This window comes from Calcarisporiella thermophila (genome assembly GCF_041956535.1).
Source record: "Calcarisporiella thermophila strain CBS 279.70 unplaced genomic scaffold VTP21scaffold_29, whole genome shotgun sequence".
Taxonomy (NCBI): domain Eukaryota; kingdom Fungi; phylum Calcarisporiellomycota; class Calcarisporiellomycetes; order Calcarisporiellales; family Calcarisporiellaceae; genus Calcarisporiella; species Calcarisporiella thermophila.
Window position 1 is genome coordinate 293,522 of NW_027192219.1, and position 21,585 is coordinate 315,106.

Below are 21,585 nucleotides of genomic sequence, written 5' to 3' on the forward strand. Positions count from 1 at the left end.
AAAATTTGAATGTTTCCATAATGTAGCGTGCTGCTTGATCAAAAGTTTTGAATACCGGAAGAAATCAACCCCACTGAACTGTATTAGAGTAAAGTTATTGCTATAAGTGGACATATATGTCATTTTTTTTAAAATATGTGGCCCCAGTATTCGCTTACAATATTAAATGTACGTTGTATTTCTTCAAAAAGATTTATAGATCATGGTAAACATAGACAATATTTTGAACTACAGTAAATTAAAGAGTGTAGTGGTGAACTCAGACGGCTTTTCGTGCAGCAACGAAAGGAGGTGGAGGAGCTCAGTGGTGTCGAGTTACATGATCTGCGTGTCTATGATCCTTTTTCAATACCCGCTGGTAAGGAATTTTAGCTAAGAACCGAGAATACACCAAACGGGTTCGATTACTCTAATTTCATGCCTTCACAAATGCCATTGAGGATAGTTAAAGCATATCTATATTAGTTGCACCTTCTGATAAAATATCTCCGGAAGTTTTGGAGCACTTTATTTTTTACTTTTACCTAATTATTTTTTTTTATAAACTACGCCCGTAAAAAAAAAGTAAATATTTGAAAAACCCACTTGTGTTGTTACTATTTCGTATTCAACTGAATACCCTTTACTCTCTTCAAGTGAAATATTAACGTATTTCGGAAATTTTCTTAAATCCAGATATAGAGATTTTACATGGTGCCGACCTTTTATTCGCTTTCTTTACAGGGGCATTTTAATAAATCCTTTGTATAAATAAAGTGCTCTCCGACTACCACTTAGTATATCCTTCTCTTGCCTTAATCACCGCTTGGATCCGTTCTGGCATCGTGCGAACCATCTTCACACAAACCTCCTGCGTGAGCGACTCCCAGATAATATTATCTCATAGATCACCTGGCTCGTTATCTTCAGGAATCTGCTACTTAGACGTCCCTTATAGCTCAGCCCATAAAATTTCTATGGGGTTGAGATCTGGTGATGATGAAGGCCAGTCGAGAACTTGGATTTGGTTGTTTTCGAACCACCGACCAATAAGTTTGACCTTGTGCTTAGGGGGTTATTGTCATGCTGAAACACTATCTCTTGCTTGCTGAGACTATACAACTGGAGCGTAGCTATCATCTCTTCGTCGAGAATTCTTGAATATAACTCAGCGTTAAGATTTTCTATTATACGACATGCTCTTCCAATGCCATGTGGAGTCATGCAACCCCACATCATAATACTTCCGCCACCGTGTTTGCTTGTTGGCTGTATATGGCGCTCTTGCAATGGTTCATTACATTTCTTCCAGAACTACTCTCGCGTTTTATTCCCAAAGATACGTATTTGGCACTCGTCGGAAAAAATGGCACGGTTCCAATCTTTAACGGTCCAATTGCTGTATTTCTTTGCAAATGCCATGAGTCTCCTAAGGCGATGCCTTTTCGATAGAAAGAGGTTTTTCTCGACCCTAGCTACAAAATCATTACAATGGAGTGTTTCACGAACAGTGTTCACGGAAATAACCTCCTCAGTCGTCTCGTTCCAAAGTTCTTGCGCCTTGACTCTGTTCTTACACTCTCGTATCGCCACGCTTCTGCATAACCTATGTTCACCACGGCTTGATAATTTGCGTGGGTGACCCATTTTCATTCTCGGAGGATTATTAAATGCATTCTCTTTATTCTGGAGTATTCTTGCCAACATGGGAACGCCGCATGAGTAAACATGGTGGAAATAGAACTGAGATGTCTACGAACCTTGGATATATTCAAAAGACTTTATCGATTTCATCCTTCATATAGGCACACTGTTAAACACGAGAGAAGTGAATGCTGTCTTTTAAAACTGTTTCTTTACTTGCAATATATTTTATTATCCGTTGATTGTTCTTATCGATCACTTCATATATAATATAATATTCTACTGCTTTTTCTCTGATCCAATATGTCTGATCATTTGAAGGTATCCATCGACTCTTTGATCCATTTCGAAGGAAAAATTTGGTCACAGCATCCCAAGGCCAGGGACTCTTGAAATTGGACAAAATTGCACCCTGTTTTTTTTTCCCAAGTATATCGTCGTGTTTACTCATCTCTTTTAACAGGGTTCCCAAGGATGTTTCTCACAAAGTTAGGCGCTAAGCTTACGAGGTAAACAGCCGCCACCCCGTATTTGAATATGTGATGAGGCTTGCAGGATAGACGTGCAAGTCTGGTAATTTAAATGGACCCCCAATTTTAAAATTGGTATCAAGGAGCATCCTCTTTTACATGGCTTTGATATTCGGATTGAAAAAATGTATATATCTCCAGAATAGATGAGTGATATTACATCAAATTATCGTAGTTTTTCGCCTAATCCGGCGACTTTATTGACATCCCGAAGCACCCAAGGATGCGGCTCTTTAGCCTGCGTGAATGGCATTTCTTTGCCCCCTCTTAAAGTAAGCGTGTTGACCAAGCGTATATTGGAGACCCGTTCCCGGAAATAGGCGTCCTTCAGTTTGAATTCGCCTTTTTCTAACCGGAACACCGCGATATCGGCAGGGCCTCCTAGGTGAAGCCGCCCAAGTTCCGGACAGCCGATGGCCTTGCTTGGGCTAAGGGTGGCCCGCGCGATCACCTCGTGCAGCGGCACCCCAAGGTGCAAGAACTTGGAGAGCGTGGTGGGGAGGTCGTACAAAGGCCCGAGTGCAGAGAGCTGGTGGAGATCGGAGCTGATCACATCGGGCAGCTGGCCTTGCTTGACCATAGCTTCGGCGACGGACCAGCTGAAGCTCCCGGACCCATGCCCCAGATCGAGAAGGATGCCGCGGCTTCGCATCTCCTCCACCACCGGTTTCAGGCGGTAATTCTCGTCGACCAGGCTCTGCGAATGTCCTGTACAGCAGTGGGTCAGGATGTCGCCGGGCGCCATGATGCCAACCACGTCCTCAAGCGTGGGCGGGGCCTTTGCAATGTGCACCATCACCGGAAGGCCCACTGCGTCCGCCACCTCTCTTGCCTTTTTCAAGGCCTTCACGCCTTTATCACTGCCCTGCGATGTATCCGCGTCCACGCGCACTTTGATTCCCTTGATATGGTCGCGGTTGGCCTGAATGGTCGCCACCGCAAGCTCCACGTCCACGTTCTCCTCGTGACTCAGCTCGAACGTGCGGCCCGTCAGCCCGATCGCCGAGATATGCAGGAAAGAGAAGACGCGGGTTAGACTCTGGGAAATGATGAATCGTTTGAACCCCGGGAAAGTATAGGCGCCAGCGCTCCCCGCGTCCACCACGGTGGTCACGCCGGTGCGGGCACATATGGGGTCCGCCTCGAGCCCCCAATAGGTGGAGCCCCAGTATACGTGCGTGTGGAGGTCCACTAGCCCCGGGGTTACATACTGCCCCGTTGCGTCCACTATACAGCGGGCATCGCCCGAGAGATTGGGCCCAATGTCTGCAATTCGGCCATTTGAAATGGCTATGTCGGCGAGGGACTCTGTCTTGGAGAGAGTGTCGATGAGAGTTCCTCCCTTGATGAGGACATCGTAATCAGCATTCGATGAAGCCATAAACCTGAGAATTCCACCTGCGCGTGAAAGATAGAGCTCAGGCGCGTGGGCAAGAAAAGCCCCGCAGGTCTATCAGGGAAAGTGTGGGGGAGCGGGGCTGGACTCCAAAAGGTTTACCCTATTATCTATCTGTTGCTCCCAACCTTAATCTCTTTCTTCGATAGATGATCAAGATGACGGGCCAATGGGTGCCGAGTCGGAGCTGCCAATGGAAGGCCAGACCCCACTAAAAATAGGCTTGACTCTTGACATACCCTTTTTTCTCAAGCGTGTTCCCTTCCAATCTCGCTCTTCTCGCTCTTCTCGCTCTTCTCATGGCGTCCCTTCCTCCGCAAACCTCCATCCCCGCATTCTTCCCTCCCGACTTTTACGCGGAGGCCAAGGATCGCCTTCGTAAGCAGTACGTGGGGAAGAGGCTCGTCGACATTCGTTCCCCGGCCCTCGTTGTTAATCGCGCCATTGTCGAGCGAAATGCACGTCGATTTGAGCAAATTTCGGAGCGCCTTGGGGTGAAAATGCGAGTCCATGTTAAGACGCACAAGGTAGAGATAGGCAATCCTTTCGATGCTTACGCTCGGCATTTAATTCCATATTTCAATTGCTCTGACAGACTATTGAAGCCACGGAGATCCAGCTCTCTGAAAAATGTGATTCCATCATTGTCAGCACTATGGCCGAGGCAGATTTTTTGATCAACTCCCATCTAGTCTCGACTAAAAGGCTCCGGGATGTAAGTTTGCCGAATTCCAGACAAAACAAAAAGGCATCCGTTATCAACGGTATTGTTGACAGGTCCTCCTCGGCCTCCCGATCAGCCCCGATAAACTGCAAGAAGCCGCGCTTCTTGCGAAGAAAGTGCCCGTGTTCAACCTCATGATTGATAATCTGGAGGCATTGGAGGCTGTGGAGAGCTTCTGCGTTCAATGGGGCCAGGACAAGGGGGAGGAGCTGAAGTTCCACGCGTTCTTGAAAATAGAGTGCGGAAACCAGTACGTCTTTTGCTAGTGTCATCCCCGCTGCTGAATTCATCCAAATGCATTCTCAAATTTAGGCGCGCAGGAGTCCCTCCAAACTATGCGCCCACGCTTGAACTGGCCCAGAGGCTTCAGGCCAGCCCCCACGTCCATCTGACGGGCATCTATTCCCACGCCGGCCACTCCTATGGAGGGCGCGACCCCGGATCTACGCAAGACTTTCTTCACCAGGAACGCGACGCGGCTCTTGAATTCAAGCAGTATCTCGAGAAGAACGGGGTGAAGGTTGGAGAGATATCCATCGGCGCCACCCCGACCGCTATGGCCGCGTCGCTTGAGAGTGTGGAGGGGCTAGGCGGAATCACGGAGCTGCACGCGGGCAATTACATTTTCTTTGACCGGCAGCAGATTGCCACCGGCCTCGTGGCCCCGGAGGACTGTGCTGCAACAGTCCTGTGTCGGGTGTTGAGTCACTATCCGCTTCGCAGCCAAATCCTGGTGGATGCGGGGGCATTGGCCTTCTCGCGCGATGCTGCTCCCCAGGGGGGGTTCGGCACCGTCCTGGGCCACGAAACATGGGAGTTTGCCAAGACATCGCAAGAGCATGGGATCATGACCGTGCCGGTGGAGGAGTTCAGCAAGCTACCCATAGGCACTGCGCTGCACGTGATCCCGAACCATGCGTGCTTAACCGCCGCGTGTTTCCCCTTCTACATTGTGGTGAGCGATAGCGGGAATTCAGCCTTGGACCAATTGGTGGTGGAGGATGTGTGGGTCCCTTGCAAATTTTGGTAGAGCGGCTGGGCCCATCCCAATGGACAGGAAAGGGATTCAACTAATATTTAATACCTTGTCATTTTTTATCATGTTGTATCTGTACGCTATAAAGTGAGTAACTCCTCCCCCCAAGGATAAAGCAATAGCCGCTGCCTAATTCTATCTATGGAAAACTCTCCTCTCTTGCCCACGAGGACTTTCTGGATCCCATTCTACGAATCACCTGGATGACTAAGAAAATGGTGGAATTCTCGAGACCACGTGCACAGGGTGGGAAAATAGCACGTATTTAAATCGAACCCGCAGATTACTAAGTCGCGGTTGGAATCGCGTCAACTTAGTAGCACGATGGCTAACATCAACAAAAAATTCATTAACACTGAGCAGACAGTCCTAAGCAGCGCCAATCGCGCAGCTCCATTGTCACAAGCTGTGGTCATTAATGACCTGGTGTTTTGCTCGGGAATTATCCCCCAAACCCCTGAAGGTAAGTGGCAAGCCCCCTCTCTTTCGACCACCCCCCCCCCCCATGGACTGCTTAACATTCTCGGCACTAATGTGGGTCATATATAGGGGATCTTGTCGAAGGTGACATTCAGGTTAAGACCCGCCAAATCATAAGCAATTTAAAGGATGTTCTCAGTGCTGCAGGAACATCACTTGAGAAGCTTGTGAAGGTGAATGTATACCTCAAGGATATGGGAAACTTCAGCTCTATGAATGAAGCGTATAATGAGCTGCTGCCAGAGCCGAAACCTGCGCGAACATGCGTTCAAGTGGCCAATCTGCCGAGGAATGTGGATATTGAAATAGAATGCGTGGCCCACCTATGAATTAGATCCAGTGGAGACACTCTTTTCTAAATTCCATTTTCTCTATCCAATAAACATATACTTGAAGAGGTACACCCGCGACCTCCTATGCCCTTTTACATTGGCCTCAAGTGGAGCTGGCTAAAGACTCCCTTTTCCCGGGGACAGGCAGTTGGTTATTATTGGAGAAGGCAGCAATACAATGAGATCTGTCAGCCCAGGGAAGCTTCATGCCACTGGTTGTGGCCTATTCTGAAAAGGCTTATGTGATGGACAATGGTTCTCTTTTTAAGAAAAAGATAGATAGGAAAAGCCCGCGTTTATTGGCAACGCTAAAGACACTGCACCTATTAGTTTCGATAACGAGCTTCTCCTTATTAGCGCCTATTGAATACTCTAGGCAAGACATTGGTTATGAGAGGCCTGACCAAATGAATGGTAAAGAATTTTGTAGAAGAAAGGAAGGAGCGCTGAATAAATTAAGTGCTGGGTAACCAGGGTTGAAGCACAGCCGGTATCGCGATATATGAGATGATAAAGAGGTCTGCTAGTACAAATTTTCTATTTGCTATGGAATAGATAGGAGACTCAATTCAAGGACTGAAGATAAAATAAAATATAGAAAATCCTTGCACAAAATAGCGCGTTGCTGACATGTAATATATTGCCTCTTTGGTTTCTCAGGCTAACCAGCTGCTCTTCAACCGCATGGCATCCTGGTTGATTCGAGACTCTTTGACACTACCCGGGCTTTAATGAGAATTTCATCCTGACGCGCACATGGTGCTGAAAACTGGGTCGTCGATCCGATTCTAAGTTTCCTTCATAAAGAACCATTTCTTTGACCCTCTTGGAGAGTATGAAAAACACGCGTCTGCTGTGCTTAGAGCTTGCTCACTGGATTCCATCGATTTCGAAAAGGCAGTCACGTTCATTCTCCGTTTCAAAGGTTTGTTTACATGTTGAAATTCGGGTATAAAAGTGACCAGATTTTTCACTTATTCTCCTTACTCTCTTCCTCTTCTCTACTTTTTCCTATCTCTTCTTCCTCCATCTCTTTCTATCAACCCCATTATGTATTATTAACTACCCATCCGCGCTAATACTGAATTGAGTATGAGGTAAATAGGCCTGTTCGAATTTTCTATTTTTTTTTGGGGGGGTGGTTTATGATGAGATTTCAAGAGGACAACGTCTTCTTTCCCCGTCCTCGCCTTAACTTATCGACCATGGTGAAACAAACCACCGGCGCCCGATTTGTTTGGGTTGTCGGTTGTACTTGCCAGTATTTTTTTCTACTGATTCATCACCCTTTCAGCTCCCACTGCATTCATGTTGCGAATTCAAGGATGATTACTAATGTTTTATCCTTCATTAGATTGTACATTTCTGCCCTCATCTCGTCAGTACTATAGTATTAGTATACTATTAGGTAATTATCCACTTATGCGCAGGGGGGTTTTGGAAAGGGGATTTAGGGGATGATGTTTATTCCTAATTCGCAGTTTCCACCAAAAGAGCTTGACGCTCTTGTGATGGTTAAAGCACCTTCCTTGGATGTCTGATAAATCCTTTATCCTAAAACCCTCTGGTTTTCGCCATGGTTGAATCCGTTGACTAATGATTTTACGGTTTTAGGTTTTACGATGTCCTGTTTACATCGAGGTTAACGAACTAAATATCAATAAAAAATAATTTAGTCTAAATCGTTCTTTCGAATTACCAAGAGTAAATGTTATTTGACCCCAATGAACTATCTCCTGCCAATGCTACAGTTAAAAAATTGGGTTCAAACATGAATAATTTTGTGATATCCTCAGAAGCTAGTGATGGCATGGTGTTTATTAATGGATTCGCTCGGATGCGATTTCTACATTCTTGTTTCATGGTTGAAATGTATGGTTTAAAGGGCGCATCCCTTGATTTATGAATAATTTTGTATTTTATTCAATTATCTTTGCCAAACTTTTAAGCTGTACTATGAGGCGGCAGGGTCAAAAACAAAACAAGCACCACCACCCTGTACAATTCAGAAAATAAACCAAGATCAGCATGAATAAACTATTTAAGCCATAGACAGTCGATATAGAGTTAATAAAACAAAGAGTCTTTGGTAATTGGCCAAAGCTTCGCGGGTGAGCATACTACTCTGGTATTGCTTGGTATAACACATAAGATCATCCAAGTTCGGAAAACTTAACTAATTTTCATCCTTTAAGGGCTGTTGCGATGAATCAGGGCTTTTTTTACTTCCTGATCATCTTTGGTGATTCTGCTAGAGTGGGTTTAGGTTTTAAGGGTAGTTCATAGAGAGAAATATTCTTTCCAGCACCTTCGAAGCCCATTTCCTCAGGATCAGATGCATGCCTATCCTTTGCACGACCTTGCTTATGCAAACCTGTTCTCGAAAAGGAACACTCTGTTACTTCACCCCTCCTTGCTTGCATCGAAACGGACGGGAAAATCCGCCTACCTTTATTGGGCTTGGGTTTTGGAAGATTTGCCATAACCATAGGCATATTCATCGGGGATATGCCAATACCCATCCACGGATACACTTGGACGGGCATCCACATGGGTGGGGGCTGAATTTGAATAGCAGGTTGACTAGGTTCTGGCGCGGGTGCTGTAGTTGCGGCCACGGGTGGTGCTGAAGCGGGGAGTGAAGGCGCAGGAGGATTGGGAACAGCAGGAAGGGGGAGGAATGTCTGTTAGTTTCCGGTGGAGGCGCCAAAGCTAACACTTTTAACTACTGGACCAGATACAGGCCGCCCAATAGAGCTAGCTGATATAGGGAGGGGTTGGCAACCTTTGCCAAAGGGCTGCCACCGTGGGGTCATAATAATAGTGCTAGATTTACGCAGTTTCATCATGATAACGCAGGACAATAGGCCGAGTTTAAGCTCCTCCGTGAACATCCACGTGCAATGAAATAGATCCGAGATGGACGCATCCACAGCATGTGCACAGCGCTTGGTTATGAGCGTGCAGGACGCGACGTCTCATAGCGGGGCGGGCATTGGCGAGACCAATTGCACCCAAGACCCGGAGATTCATGGGAGGGTTTGTTTGCTTGGGGTATCTTAATTTTCCTATAGATTGAGGTGGGTGATGATACAGGAGGAGCAGGCAGCATGGGTTGCCAGTTATTCTTGGCCCTGTTTTGATAATGAGCACGAAAAGTGCAATACAGAGGGCTGCGCTTTATCGGAGGGAACTGGGGTTAAGATAAAACAGCCTTTCACACTCAGTCGATGCCCTCGCCGACTGCGGGTGCGGCGATTTCAAAAGCTCAATGCCAATAGTTTAGGAATGCAATTCGGATGGTAGGCTGGAGCATTCACGGCCAGTATGAGCTTCTGTATAAACTAGCTCTGCACTCGAATGCCGATGCATTTCAGTCTGAGCCTCAAGAATGAGTCGGGTGGGTCCAGCAATGCCGGGCCGAGAAAACAAACTAAGGCTAGAAGTCCCAAGCTGTCCCGAAGGCAAATAGAACGGGAATAAAAACGCGTTGAGTGCGGAGAATTGGCGCGCGCTTGTTGCTGTGTAACGGAGTCAAATTGGAAGGGGGACTCTCGGGATCGTGCAATTGTGGCAGGTGAGCGCGAGGTACTCTCGGGAGAGGAGGGCGACAATAAGGGGGAATCAGGAAAGGCCAAAGACATTTTCAGAAAAGCGGAGGCCGGTGTTTGGGATTCCTAAGGGGAGAAACATTCCGGCCAAACTCGTCGCATAAGGAGCGGCTCTCCTTTTTGGACACACCGGATTGTCTTAATCAAATTCAGGCTTTCCTGTTCTTTTCTCGCCAGCCACAGGGAGAGCCGAGTCTTGTGCCCTTGGGCTGAGGACGAGCAGCGGCGGGCGGGACAGCGTGAGGCCGAGGTCCCCCCGTGGATGGCGGCGCCTTCCAGCTGCACGGCCGAAGAGCGATGCAGCTGCGCGGTGGACGCGGATGCCGCTTGGTGCGGGAGGCGCGCCTGGGCCTTGGGGAGGTGCGTGCAGAGCCGCGCGGGCAACCGCTAGTCCCGCGGAGGCTCTCAGACACCGGCCAGTGGGCGGGGGAGGCGGGCCGGGGAGTTGGGCCCTCGCGCCTCATCCACTATGACTTTTAAATCGCTAAATTAAAAACTGCCCCTCGCCCCCCTTCGATTGATTTCTTCCTTATAAGGGCATGCAGATTCTGCCGGCTTGTCACCAGAGTGGTAGAGGGGACAAGCCGCGTTTTGCACACAAAAAAACTTTTTTTTCCAGCCAGGTTCTTTCGGAGAACCGTGCACCCGCTCCCTTCCCTCCCCCCTCGCTCTCTTTGTTTTCCTTTGCGGCTCGCCCCGTTGCGCTCTCATCGCACTCTCATCAGCATTTCATCTGCGCCTGCCATCGACCCAGCTGCTTGGCCTGTTCCGGCTCCTGTGCATCCCCGCATTCGCATTGACACGCATTCGTGGCCCCGTTCCCTCGTTGTTCCCATTCATTCTCCCCCATCCCGCCTCTGCATCCGCCAATTTCTATGTTCTCAGGCATCGCCCGGATGCTGGTTACGACATAGGTGAATCATGAGAGGTGGGTTGATGCGGAGCTCGCATGCCTGAGCTTGGCCATAACTCTAACTCCCCATCTGCTCCATTTCGTTCTAGAACTAAGATACATCACCCCCAACGCAGCCAATGCAATCATCTCGCAGGTCGGCGACTACCGCATCTCGTCGGATGCCCTCCGCGCTATAAACACGCTCCTAGATGAGCTCCTCTACTCGCTGCTTGTGACAACACGCTCGCTGGATCTCACGCGCATCAAGCAGGCCGTCACCCAGCTGCTCCCCAACAGCCTTGGAAAGAATGCCGTCGTGGAGGCCGAGCTAGAGATGAAGGACCACCTGGACAGCGGCGCTCCCGTCGACTACGCCGGGCTGGCCCGCACCCGAGACCTGCATCCCCACGCTTTCCCCCTCGACCAGACCTACTCCGTGCTGCGACGCAAATGCGCATTTCGAAGCGCGCTTGGCGACGGAAGGGAGCTGGAACTCCCCACGGCAACCCCCGTCGACGGCGGCGGTGTCGTGACGAGCCTGCATGTGGTCTACGTTACGGCCATACTGGAGCATGTCGCCGACTATGTGTTGACGGCGGTGGCGCGCGTCGCGGATTTGTACGATGCCGACTTTGTGAGGGTGAAGGATGTGTACGCGGCCATGCTGGACGATCGAGAGATTGGGGGAATGTTCAAACGAACCAAGCTGAAGCTCTCCCTCGAGGTATGTAGTTCTAAGAGGCGCAGTCTCCGCCCGCTCACGGCTCCCCCCCCCCCCCTAACCTGGTATGCATGCTCTCTCCACGAACCTTGTAGAAGCGGCTGGGCTCCTCCCCCGACCAGGTCCGCTCCTCGCTCGAGCTTGCCCAGGAGCAATTGTCGATGGACCGGGTGATGGATCTCGTGGATTTCGTCGGCAACGGCAGCGGCAACGGCAACGGCTTCGGCAGCAAGCGCACCCCGCCCCACTCCCCCACCTCGGCCAACCAACTCTACCCCGACAAATCCCCCACCAATCCCTCCTCCGTCACACCCCCCCGCAGCAAGCGCTCCCTCTCCGTCAGCTCGAATGGCTCGGCAGCAAGCGGGCAGCGATCGCTCCCCACCGTGGCCAGCCACACCAATAATGCAAAGCTGAACCCGTTGCTGGGGAGGCCGAGCGTATCGAGCCAGACTAGCTTAGCCAGCTTCGGCTCCAACAACACGGCCGGATCCGGCCGTGGCGGAATCCTCGGGTTCCTCGCAAGAATACGCGTTAAAAAGGCAAGGCGAAGCGCTTCCTTGTCGTCCATCTACCCGGGCATCGATGCTCCAGAACAGCAGCAACAGCAGCAGCAGCAGCAGCATCTTCAGCAGCAGTCCCTGCAGCAACAGCAGGAGGAGGAGGGAGAAAGACGGGTGCCGAATTTCGACGAGGTCCTTCAAAGCGGAGAGACGATGAAAGTCACCCTCACGCCCAATCGCCTGCGCTCCATCGTCCAGCGGCCCATCTCCCCTATGCCCTCCCTGGGCGCCATGAAGGCTCCCACCGCCAAAATCACGCCCGCCGCGCCGGTGGGATCGGGCTCTTCGCCCGGCAGTCAACCGCGGTGGGCCAAACCGGGCTCCTCCTCCCCGGAGCATCCCCCGCTCACGGTGCCCTCTTCGGGGGAGCGCGATCTCCCCCCTATCCCGCAGCAGGGTGAACCCCATCGCCGCCAGTCGGTCCCGATTTTTGTCACTCCTGCGCCCGACCCGACCGACCGGCCATCCTATCGGCACCTCGGCCCGTCCTTGAACCGCCCTAGCGCCGAGGGAGCCATCCCCGCGGCGGCCTCCCCTTCCGAGATGCTCGACAAGAAAAAGCATGCGCCCCAACCGCGACGTTCGGGAGCCGACGAGACCCGCACGATGACCCGCTCATTAACCGATCCAACCTTGTTAACAAGTAGACCCTCGCTGAGGCGGCCTTCGAGCTTAGCTATACCCGACGACAAAGAGCTGGCGGAGGAAGAGGAAGTCGACGAAGCAGACAAATCGCGGACAAGCGAGTCAATTCAGCGTCAGCGCGCACAGAAGGTAGCGGCATTAAGGGCGCTCTTCGAAAACGGTCAGGAGCGGAGCGTGAGCCCGCAGGCGAGTTCCGAGCGACTGACCGCAAGGGTGGAGGAGAAGGAAGCCCCAGAGCTCAAGGAAAACGCAGATGACAGCGGCATGGCCCGGGCTACGCCACCTGCGAAAGCGCCTGAAGAGGAAAAGGAGGTGGGGAAGGAGGAGACGGGGGTGGGGTTAAGGGAGGAGGAAGGAGAGACAAAGCCTCTGGCCCCCGACGCGATGGAAGCGAAGCCCACCCATGTTCAACAAAGGCAAGCACCCGAGCCTGCTGATACCAAGCCTGATGGTGCCTTCTCTGCCGACGAGTTGCATTCACTGATTGCTTGTCTACGTATTGCAGCATCAAGTGTTCTGGTCGGAAATAGCGATCGCGTTGCAGTAGAGAATGCGGTCGATGCGGCATTCAAAAGATTTGTAGGGCGGAGTAAGAAGGAGGAGGAGGAGGAAAAGGAAGATCATACAGGTAAGAGTGCTTGTGAAGCCGAACAAGGGGAAAAAGTATCGGAGCAGGAGACTCTGGTGGAGCCGCTAGATATGGGGGAGCGACAGGTGGTCGACTGGCTTCTCTGTTGTTGATTTTGTTTACCATGCAATGTCGTTTAGCGTTCTTTTATATACATATCTATCTATCTATCTATAAATATGTGTTATTTGGAAATAATTTCTCCTCAACTTCTTGTTATTCCAGTTCTTATTTCTCTATCTATGTGAAAGTTTTTGTCTTCCTTGTTTCTTTTCGTCCCCCCCCCCCCCCCGATTCCTTGCGCTTTGTAGCAGTAGTTCCATGTTTTTAGTTCTAGTCTTAGTCCTTATCAATAATATGCACCTTTCGATCCTTACCCAATGCCAGTTGACATAAGAGGAAATTCGGACTAGCTAAAACCTTATTCGACTTAGGCTTTCCCATAGAACATTTTTAGGGGGAATTTCGTTTGACGGCACGAGGAATTGATTGCGTCGTTCTCATCGATTCTCTTCTCTTCGTTTCACTTCTCTTCATCATCTTGTTCTTTCTTTCCGATTTTTCTCCTGTCCATTTTGAGCGCATCCGTCTTTATTGCATATATTGAGGTAGGTATATGTGCGCTATATGCGCCCGCCCCCTTATTCCCCTTTTTATAGAGCTGTTTTATTAGATTGTTTTGTGGTGGTGCGGCTGTTTTTTCCAAGGCTACTATTATTAACTATCAGTGACTTAAAAAAAAAAAGAGAAAGACATGGTCCATGATTTCTAATCGCTCTTTTTTTTTTTATATTACTCTTTTATTCAGACTGTCGCACTCTTTCGCACCCGGGTGGTTTCTTGGCGAAGTCGCGCTTTTTCTTACAAGCCTGTCAGGAGCAACTCAAGAGAGAAACCTAGTTGGCTCTATACCTCCTAACAAAAAAAAACCCTTCAACCGCCTAGTGATTAAGGAAATCGAGAAGAATAGTACAGTAGAGGAGAAGAGGTGCGGAGGGGCTCCCTTAATATCGTTTAATATCCCCTTCTGTTTCTGTACTCTGGATCAATTCACCCTCAGGGGGAAGGAAGATTATCTTCCATTTCCCTATTGCTTTCTCACTTAACTCCTACACCTTGAGCTCGAGCTTTCGCTTCTCTCTACTTTAAGGTGAGTGGACCTTTAGCTAGTGACGCGTCGTCTCTTCTCATCGGTCCTCATCTGGCTTCAATAGGCTCTGCTTCACCTTTACTCTCCTTTACTCAAACTCTATCTCCCTAATCCTTCACTTATACCTCGCTAGTGTAGTTGGGCTTTCTTTTGCTTCTCTCTGTTATTTCTTTTGTATCATAGCATATCATTCCTTTTTGTTTTTTTTTGTTCCTCTTCTTCTACTCTTACTTGATCGATATTCTGTTGTTTTTTTTTTCTGTCTTATTCTTCCATTCCTTTCATCTTTCCTGTACTTTCCTTATGAAATATTGAAGCTTTTACTTTTATTCATTACCATTCTCTCATTTTTTTTTTCATACTCTCTTTTCTATATAACCTCCCTACCATTACTACGTCCATCGCCTCTACTTATTTAATTTCATTTCATTCATTTGCCTTGATTTCTTTTGCTCTTCCCCCGCTACGTATTGATTCAACCCAACGCCACGTTGAGAACTCTCCCATCTGAATATTTTTCCTCTGGTGATGATCGGTCTTCAGCAGCATCTGCAGTCCCCGTCGACGGAGCAAGCGCATCCGCCACAGGAAGAATGGCTGCCTTTTAATATCGGCGTGGTGATCGAGGATCCCGCCTCGAAGTACGCGCTGCACTTGCTTGCTCCCCTTGGGCAAGGCTCGTATGCGATCGTGTACAAGGCACGCGACACTATCAGTGGGCGCCTCTTCGCGCTCAAGTGTCTCTCCAAGGCAGCTCTCACCACCGAGCAGCTTCACATCCAGATGAATGAGGTATGGCCTGGACGGCGCTGTGTTCTATGAGTTGGTGGGGGGGGGGAGCCTAACTGGATGCTAACTTTTTTGCAGGTGCACATACACCGGTCGCTTCCCAAAAACCTACGTATTGTCACCTTCCACGACTATTTCGAGACGGACGACTGGCTCTTTCTGCTGCTTGAGTACGTGAATGGGCGCGATCTGTACTGGTTCATCACCCAGTCCCACGACCAATTTGACGATAGCGGGCGCCGTCTCTCGGAGCGTGAGCGCTACGAGCTTGCCGTCCACATCTTCGTTCAGTGTCTCGACACTGTCGGCACGATCCACGAGCGGCACATCGCCCACCGAGATCTAAAACCGGAGAACTTCTTGATTGACCGGCATCGGACGGTGTTGCTTACGGATTTCGGCCTGGCAACCAACGAGGCACGATGCTACGACTTCGATTGCGGGAGTAAGCCCTACATGAGCTATGGTAAGAGCTAAACCCCTTTTTGCCAATTCACTACCCCAGCTCAATCGGTCGTGCTTGTAGAGTGCCGTAATGCGGACGCGGGCGACTCTTACGACCCCTTTCAGGCCGACATCTGGTCCCTCGGCATCATTCTCCTCAACCTGCTGTGGCACCGCTCGCCCTGGTCTGACCCCTGTCCCGACTCGTGCGCATCCTTTGCCGCTTTCCAGCAGGAGGGCGCGGAGTTCTTCCTGGACCGCTTTGACCGGATGCCGATGCGCATGGCGAGGTTCCTCGCGAAGCGCGTTTTCTGCCCGGCTGGCGATCGCCGCATCAAGATCAAGGAGTGGAAGAAATGGTGTGGCATCCTTGTGGATATGCTCGTAGACCCCGATGCAGACAACGTGATGGACGACGAGTGGACCGCGGAGCCGCCGGTCACGTCGGCCAAGAAGGCACGCTTCAGTCTGGGCCCCCTCACGCTGACACTTTCGGGGCGAGCCCGAAAACTCAGCGCCACCTCCAAGAAAGAGAAGAAGGAGGAGAAAAAGGCCCAGGCGCCCGCGCCACCCACCCCTCCAAAGTCCCCCGCCAACACCGCCGTATACCCTTCGGAAGCTGCAGCGAGATGCGCCCCCCCTTCGGCTTGGGAGCTGCTTCGCTCGTCTTGGTCCGATGACATCGATAGCCCGATGGCGACGGGGATGATGGATTTTTCCAGCCCAGTGGCCTTCCACGATCAACCCGACGTCCCCAGCACCAGCGGGGACGAGGGCAGCGAGACCCATGCCCCTTACCAAGCGCAGCCCCAGTTGCCGCATACCCCATCCTCCTCCCTTCCCAACCCGTCCTCGATGGCCGCCATCGAGGAGGAGCACAAGCTGGAGCCTGTGCGAAGCGACGCCGACAGCGGCTTCGCGACAGACGACGGGGAGCGCATTGAGGATCGGCGCGTGCCACGCCCCTACCAATCCACCCCCTCCCTGCTTCTCTCGAAACATTTCAAAGCAACCCCCTCCCACCTCGTGCCCCCGCCCCCTCCTGTCCACAGCCAGCAATACCCGAGCCACCTCGTCTCCCCGACGAACCCTCGCCGCCAGCGGTCAGCATTGGGCCTGAGGTTTGGGCAGAAGCGCCTCCACGTGGTCACCGGGAAGCGCGCCATCCCCTATACGCAGCACCAAACGTGGCTTTCGCTCGAGGATGCTCACTCCGCGTCGCGCGGCACCTATGTGGTCGGCGTGGGGGCGTACGCCTATGGGAGGCGGCCATTCGCCCCTCCCCCTCCCTGGCGTAACTGGATCGACCGAACCAACCATCACCAGCAGCTGCACCACCACCACCACCAGCACAACCTCTACCACCAGCACCTCCACGCGGGACATGGACCCTCTGCGAACGCCCCTCAGGACAGCAGGCCGACCCATGCTCAGCGGGCCCCGCAACAGGCGCAGAAGCCCGCCCCGCGCAATCGCCGCCGCTCCTCCACCGTCTCCTCCTCGGCCACCTCCTCCTCCATCACCATTTTCAACGGCCCAATGCTGGGGATGACGGTGCGCAGCAACAGCAGCTGCAGCACCGCCACCCAGCGCCCGCGACGCCGGAATTCCGCGCGCACCCCCGGGAAATCGTCCTTCTCTCCGCCTGCGAAGCAGCACGGATTTGGCGCGGAAAAGATGGGGGTCACCCCCGAATATGCGCCCTCCGAGGATCAGATCGAGGCCATCCCCCCCCCTGCCCCAACTGTGCCTGGCGAGCCACCGGGAGCCGGGCCCTGGCGCCGGCGTAGAAGTGTGCTTGATCCCGCCGACGCCGACTTGCTCCGAATCAGCTGGAACTGAGCATTCGCCGCCGCCGCCGCCCCCGGAGTCGGAAGAGTGGGCCCAGTGCGATACGGGTGGGTCGGCACCGACCCCGGTGAAAGGCGTCGACACCATCCTTGAAAACGCCGAGCCCCCCTTGGACGACAGCGGCGAGAGTGCTGACGTGGCGCAGGGTGCCGGCGCCGAGGGAGGCGAGGATCGTAAGCCTCCCAGGGTGGGCAGGTCGACCATGCAACAGCTCGGAAGCCTGTTGCGCGGCATTGTCGGGTACAATCGTCAAATCAAAGTGGGAGGCCTCCAGAACGCAGCCTAGCGCGGATGATGACCTTGATGATGACGTTACTTGTTTTCGTCTCTCCCTCAGAGACATGCTCTTATTTTATTCTATATTATTCCCTCGCTGTTCTCTTTTTTTTTTTATTCTTCCTCGTCCTTTTATACTCGATAATCCTTTGTTTTTTTTGCATTTTTTTTTTTCCTCTCTTCTTTTCCCCTTTTCCCACCGAAAAGCGGAAAACAATATACAATTAAGAGGTGAAATAGCGTTTTTTTTTTCCTTACGATTTTTCCTCTTATTTTCTTGGACATTTTGTTTTTTTAACAATCTGTTTGATTCCTTCTTTGAAAATATATATTATATATTATATATATTATAATTATTGCTATAAGAAAAAAAAAATGGGAAAAACAATAATAACAACAATAACAACAACAAAAATAGCGCCATGATGAAGCGAGCGATCTTTGTTGCCGACTACAAAACAGAGTGCGTCGAGGAGAGGGGGGGGGGGAGGGGTCAGTCCCGCTGGCAGGGGTGATATTTCTTGATAGTGTATATAGAACAAAAGGCACCAACACAGCATAGACAGATTCATTGAGAAAAGCTGGGGTGAGTATGCCTAGGCTCCCATCCTCAAAGGAGGCCCTTCTCCGGAAGGATCTCCAAGCCCTGGGTCCGCTGCATCCACCCGGTCTTCAGCCGCTTGAGCTCCCGCTCTTCTCGTGCATCGTCGTCATCGCCGTGGTCTATAGCGGGAGCCTCAGCCAACTTTTGCTTTTCCTTTTTCACCGCATCATTCCCCCGGCGCCGGCCCCTCTCCCTCTCCCTCTCCCTTGCCCTTTCTCGTTCCCCGCGCTTGGACCTGTGCGCCCGCCCCTCCACCAGCAGGCTCGTCAAGAGCTCCTTCTCCACCACCAGCTCGTCCACCATCTTCTCGAGCTGCAGCCTGCTCTCGCGCTGCCGCCGGGCATCGGCTGCCTCCTTCTCCAGCTGCGACAGGCGCAACTCGAGCTCCTCGTTTTTTGTCTGGAGCTCGAGTTGCTCCCGCGAGGGCGACGCCTTCGAGTAGGCCGAGGAGGAGGTGGAGCTTGAGGCGGATTGGGGCGAGCCGGGGACATGGGAGGGGGGAGGGGGGTGGGAGGGGTAGCATGCGGCGAGGCAGGATGGCGAGAGCTGGCGTGGAGGGGAGATGCGATCCCCGACCCCCGAGGGGATGTGGATGGGGGCCACGACCGGCTTTTGCCTTCGATGGGCCCCCCCTCGGTCCAGGGCGGAGAGCGGGGTTTCCCGCTGGGGCGACAGGGCGCCTGCGGCGGGAGAGGAGGCGGTGATGGCGGCGGCGGCTGCAGAGGAGAACGCAGGGGGGTGAGAGGGGGGCGGTGCGGTTGCCACGGGGGCGTGTCCCGACGCAAGCGTCTCGGGCGACAGGGCTCTTGCGGGCTTGGTCCTTAGGGGCGAGCTAACGCTTGGCGAGAGAAGGCTCCCGCTCTTTCCGCGGGCGCTCATGCAGGCACTCCGACCCTCCGTGCGCATGTGCCGATTCAGCGCATCCAGCCGCGCGAAGCTGCGGTGGCACACGTTGCAGACGTGGGGCCGCTCGCCCGTGTGAAGTTTTTGGTGCCGCTTGAGATCGTGCTGGCGGCGGAACTGCTGCTTGCACTCAGAACACTGCAAAGTAGAAGAGAAAAGAGAGGTCAAAGGCCATGCATGAACAGGGAAAAGACAGGGGGAAAGCGCATCATCGAGCAGCGGGAGAGGCGTGAAAAGGAGAATGCGGCGAGAACACTCACCTCAAACGGACGCTCCTCGGTGTGGGTAAGGTAGTGGGATTTGAGATTGTGCTGTCTAGTAAAGGTCAGGTCGCACCGGTCGCAGGCGTATGGTTTTTCCGCGGCGGATGCCAGCGGGATGCCCGCGGAATTGGGCATCGACATTGGCGATGTCGCGCTTATTGCGATTGGCGAATTCAACCTCATCATCCCGATTCCACTTCCGAGAGCGGCGGCGCCCGAGCCTACGGTCGGCGTCAGCGGAGAGAAGCGGCCCACCCCGGCCGCGGACGCCGGATACTCCTGGCCCAGGGGGGTCAAAGCATGCTGGGCCTGCGGCTTCGGCTGGGGATCGGGCGGCGAGAGGGAGGGGAAGTGGGCGGAGGCGAGGGAAATGAATTTCGAGGGCGGCGGCAGGCGGGGGCGGTCCAAGGAATTTCTGCGCACGGGGGAGAGTGGCGTGGGAAGGGGGGGATTGCAGGTGGAGTAGGAGAGTGGCGGCAGCATGTGAGGATGGGCCATTGGGGCGGCGTCGGGGAAGGCGGAGGATTGGGAGGCCGGCATGGCCAGGGGCGAGGTCGGGGATGAGGCCGAGGGGAGGCCGTGGATCAGGGGGGGGATGGCGGGGGGCGGCAGGAATTTGCCCTGGCCGATGGCTCTTGTGTTGGAATGGGCCATGGAGAGCGGCGCGCAAAATGATTCCGCCCTGTTGTGTAATGGGAACAGAGCAGAAGTAGCAACCACCATAGCCGCGCCGCGTGGCTTGAAATAAGTTGGGCCTTCCTCTTGCGCACGAAATCTTATTTCTGGATTGTATTATGCTGGTGTAACCTCTCCATTCCAGAACATTCAAGTGATCTGAGCCCTATCTGCATTGGATGGCGGCCGGCCCCCCACCCATCCAGCGTGCAGGGGAAAAGACAACACCCGGGGTGGCGCAAGGCCGATGTAACACCGGAAAAATTGGGTTGTTTGGCCGCAAACCTGCTCTGCACGCCCCCGCCCCGCTGAAACGATCATGGAGCGATGGCCTGATTGATATCTGCAGCCCTCACCCGCATCCGGCATCGGCGCGCCGCCCCCTCTCTCCCTATAAAGCGCCCGGGGGATTGCGCGCGGGCCCGGGGCTGACCAGACCGCACGGATGGCCGCCAGCGAGGACCGCGAGTTTCTTCTTTCGAATCCCAACCACTCAGCGCCCGCCCCCCGGGGTTGGTGGCTCTGGTGGCTGCGTTGGCGGCTGACGTTTGGAAGGGGGCAGAGACGCCGAGTCGAGCCGCTACCGGAGGGTTTTGAGGCAGAGCCTAGGCTGCAAGGCTCACTGCTCCTGGACCGGAAGCTTAGGTTGGGGGCGGAGCGGGGACGGGCGGGTCGACGCGATTAGTCATGGCCAGCGCCGGGGAGTGGAGAAGGCCTGGCGGGGCCGGAGGAGTTCGAACCTGGATGAAGCTTCTTGGTTGACGGGCCTGCGCGCGGGTCCCGCGCTGCTACTCGCGCCTGCCGAGGCTGGACGCGAGAAGATTCTATAATGGGCGTGGGGCGGCTCCTCCACTCAAGCCCAGCCAACCCTTGCCCCAATGCATGTGCGAATTCAGGGTTTCAAGCCCAGCCCCCCCCCCCCGTCCACAAAGCCTTCGCCATGCTCTTTACACAAGCACAATGCGGTGCCACAAATCTTGGCGTGTCGACGTCACTGCCCCGCCGCCCTATGAGAGCCGGGCACCGCCCGTGGGGGGGAAGAGGGGCACCCTGCCGTCACCCCTCGCCCTGCGCTGGGCCGTCGGAGATGCCACAATGCTCTCGCCCCCCGGCCCCCATGTCACCGCCATGCCGGCCGCGCCAAGGCATGGCCTGGCTATCCCCCTCTTGGGCCGAATTCATGCGTCCTGCGCGGGCTAACCTGTAGGGTAAACCGCTCGGGCGCTGACGTTTCTCCCCTCCCAATATTACGTGATGATGCGGCTGGGCTCTCGACCAACCGGCCAACCCCCACGGCGTCCGTCGGGGCATGGGGGGAGGGGCCATCCACGGCTCGTGGCCGAGTTGATACGTCAGTTTTGAGTTGCAGGGTGACAACGTGCAACGGCCCAGCAGGAATCAGCTGAAAAGCTTCAGGGGAAGCTTGTGGCCATGTTCTGCTGGACA

At 53.1% G+C, this 21,585-nt stretch overlaps 9 protein-coding genes across 9 annotated transcripts; 6 read left to right on the forward strand and 3 right to left on the reverse strand.

Annotated features, from left to right (window-relative positions):
• Positions 1-2,319: 2,319 nt before the first annotated feature.
• VTP21DRAFT_6857 (uncharacterized protein) lies at positions 2,320-3,534 on the reverse strand (the record flags this gene model as incomplete). Its single annotated transcript, XM_069397533.1, has 1 exon — positions 2,320-3,534. One exon carries the CDS (start codon positions 3,532-3,534, stop codon positions 2,320-2,322), a length of 1,215 nt encoding a protein of 404 aa, XP_069246673.1.
• Positions 3,535-3,848: 314 nt separating this feature from the next.
• VTP21DRAFT_6858 (uncharacterized protein) lies at positions 3,849-5,303 on the forward strand (the record flags this gene model as incomplete). The annotated part of the gene is made up of 4 exons (XM_069397534.1): positions 3,849-4,076; positions 4,145-4,264; positions 4,327-4,523; positions 4,586-5,303. 4 exons carry the CDS (start codon positions 3,849-3,851, stop codon positions 5,301-5,303), a joined length of 1,263 nt encoding a protein of 420 aa, XP_069246674.1.
• Positions 5,304-5,633: 330 nt separating this feature from the next.
• Positions 5,634-6,118, forward strand: VTP21DRAFT_6859 (uncharacterized protein; the record flags this gene model as incomplete). The annotated part of the gene is made up of 2 exons (XM_069397535.1): positions 5,634-5,772; positions 5,859-6,118. The coding sequence occupies 2 exons, from the start codon at positions 5,634-5,636 to the stop codon at positions 6,116-6,118; spliced, it is 399 nt and encodes a 132-aa protein (XP_069246675.1).
• Positions 6,119-8,343: 2,225 nt separating this feature from the next.
• Positions 8,344-9,015, reverse strand: VTP21DRAFT_6860 (uncharacterized protein; the record flags this gene model as incomplete). Its single annotated transcript, XM_069397537.1, has 3 exons — positions 8,344-8,495; positions 8,571-8,805; positions 8,863-9,015. The coding sequence occupies 3 exons, from the start codon at positions 9,013-9,015 to the stop codon at positions 8,344-8,346; spliced, it is 540 nt and encodes a 179-aa protein (XP_069246676.1).
• A 25-nt stretch (positions 9,016-9,040) lies between these two features.
• On the forward strand, positions 9,041-13,297 carry VTP21DRAFT_6861 (uncharacterized protein; the record flags this gene model as incomplete). Its single annotated transcript, XM_069397538.1, has 7 exons — positions 9,041-9,160; positions 9,218-9,423; positions 9,499-9,521; positions 9,886-10,176; positions 10,458-10,646; positions 10,735-11,351; positions 11,444-13,297. The coding sequence occupies 7 exons, from the start codon at positions 9,041-9,043 to the stop codon at positions 13,295-13,297; spliced, it is 3,300 nt and encodes a 1,099-aa protein (XP_069246677.1).
• Positions 13,298-14,862: 1,565 nt separating this feature from the next.
• Positions 14,863-17,704, forward strand: VTP21DRAFT_6862 (uncharacterized protein; the record flags this gene model as incomplete). Its single annotated transcript, XM_069397539.1, has 4 exons — positions 14,863-15,126; positions 15,202-15,568; positions 15,629-17,353; positions 17,400-17,704. The coding sequence occupies 4 exons, from the start codon at positions 14,863-14,865 to the stop codon at positions 17,702-17,704; spliced, it is 2,661 nt and encodes an 886-aa protein (XP_069246678.1).
• Positions 17,705-18,304: 600 nt separating this feature from the next.
• VTP21DRAFT_6863 (uncharacterized protein) lies at positions 18,305-20,187 on the reverse strand (the record flags this gene model as incomplete). Its single annotated transcript, XM_069397540.1, has 2 exons — positions 18,305-19,339; positions 19,462-20,187. 2 exons carry the CDS (start codon positions 20,185-20,187, stop codon positions 18,305-18,307), a joined length of 1,761 nt encoding a protein of 586 aa, XP_069246679.1.
• A 131-nt stretch (positions 20,188-20,318) lies between these two features.
• Positions 20,319-20,969, forward strand: VTP21DRAFT_6864 (uncharacterized protein; the record flags this gene model as incomplete). The annotated part of the gene is made up of 2 exons (XM_069397541.1): positions 20,319-20,655; positions 20,695-20,969. 2 exons carry the CDS (start codon positions 20,319-20,321, stop codon positions 20,967-20,969), a joined length of 612 nt encoding a protein of 203 aa, XP_069246680.1.
• A 52-nt stretch (positions 20,970-21,021) lies between these two features.
• On the forward strand, positions 21,022-21,339 carry VTP21DRAFT_6865 (uncharacterized protein; the record flags this gene model as incomplete). Its single annotated transcript, XM_069397542.1, has 1 exon — positions 21,022-21,339. One exon carries the CDS (start codon positions 21,022-21,024, stop codon positions 21,337-21,339), a length of 318 nt encoding a protein of 105 aa, XP_069246681.1.
• Positions 21,340-21,585: the final 246 nt, after the last annotated feature.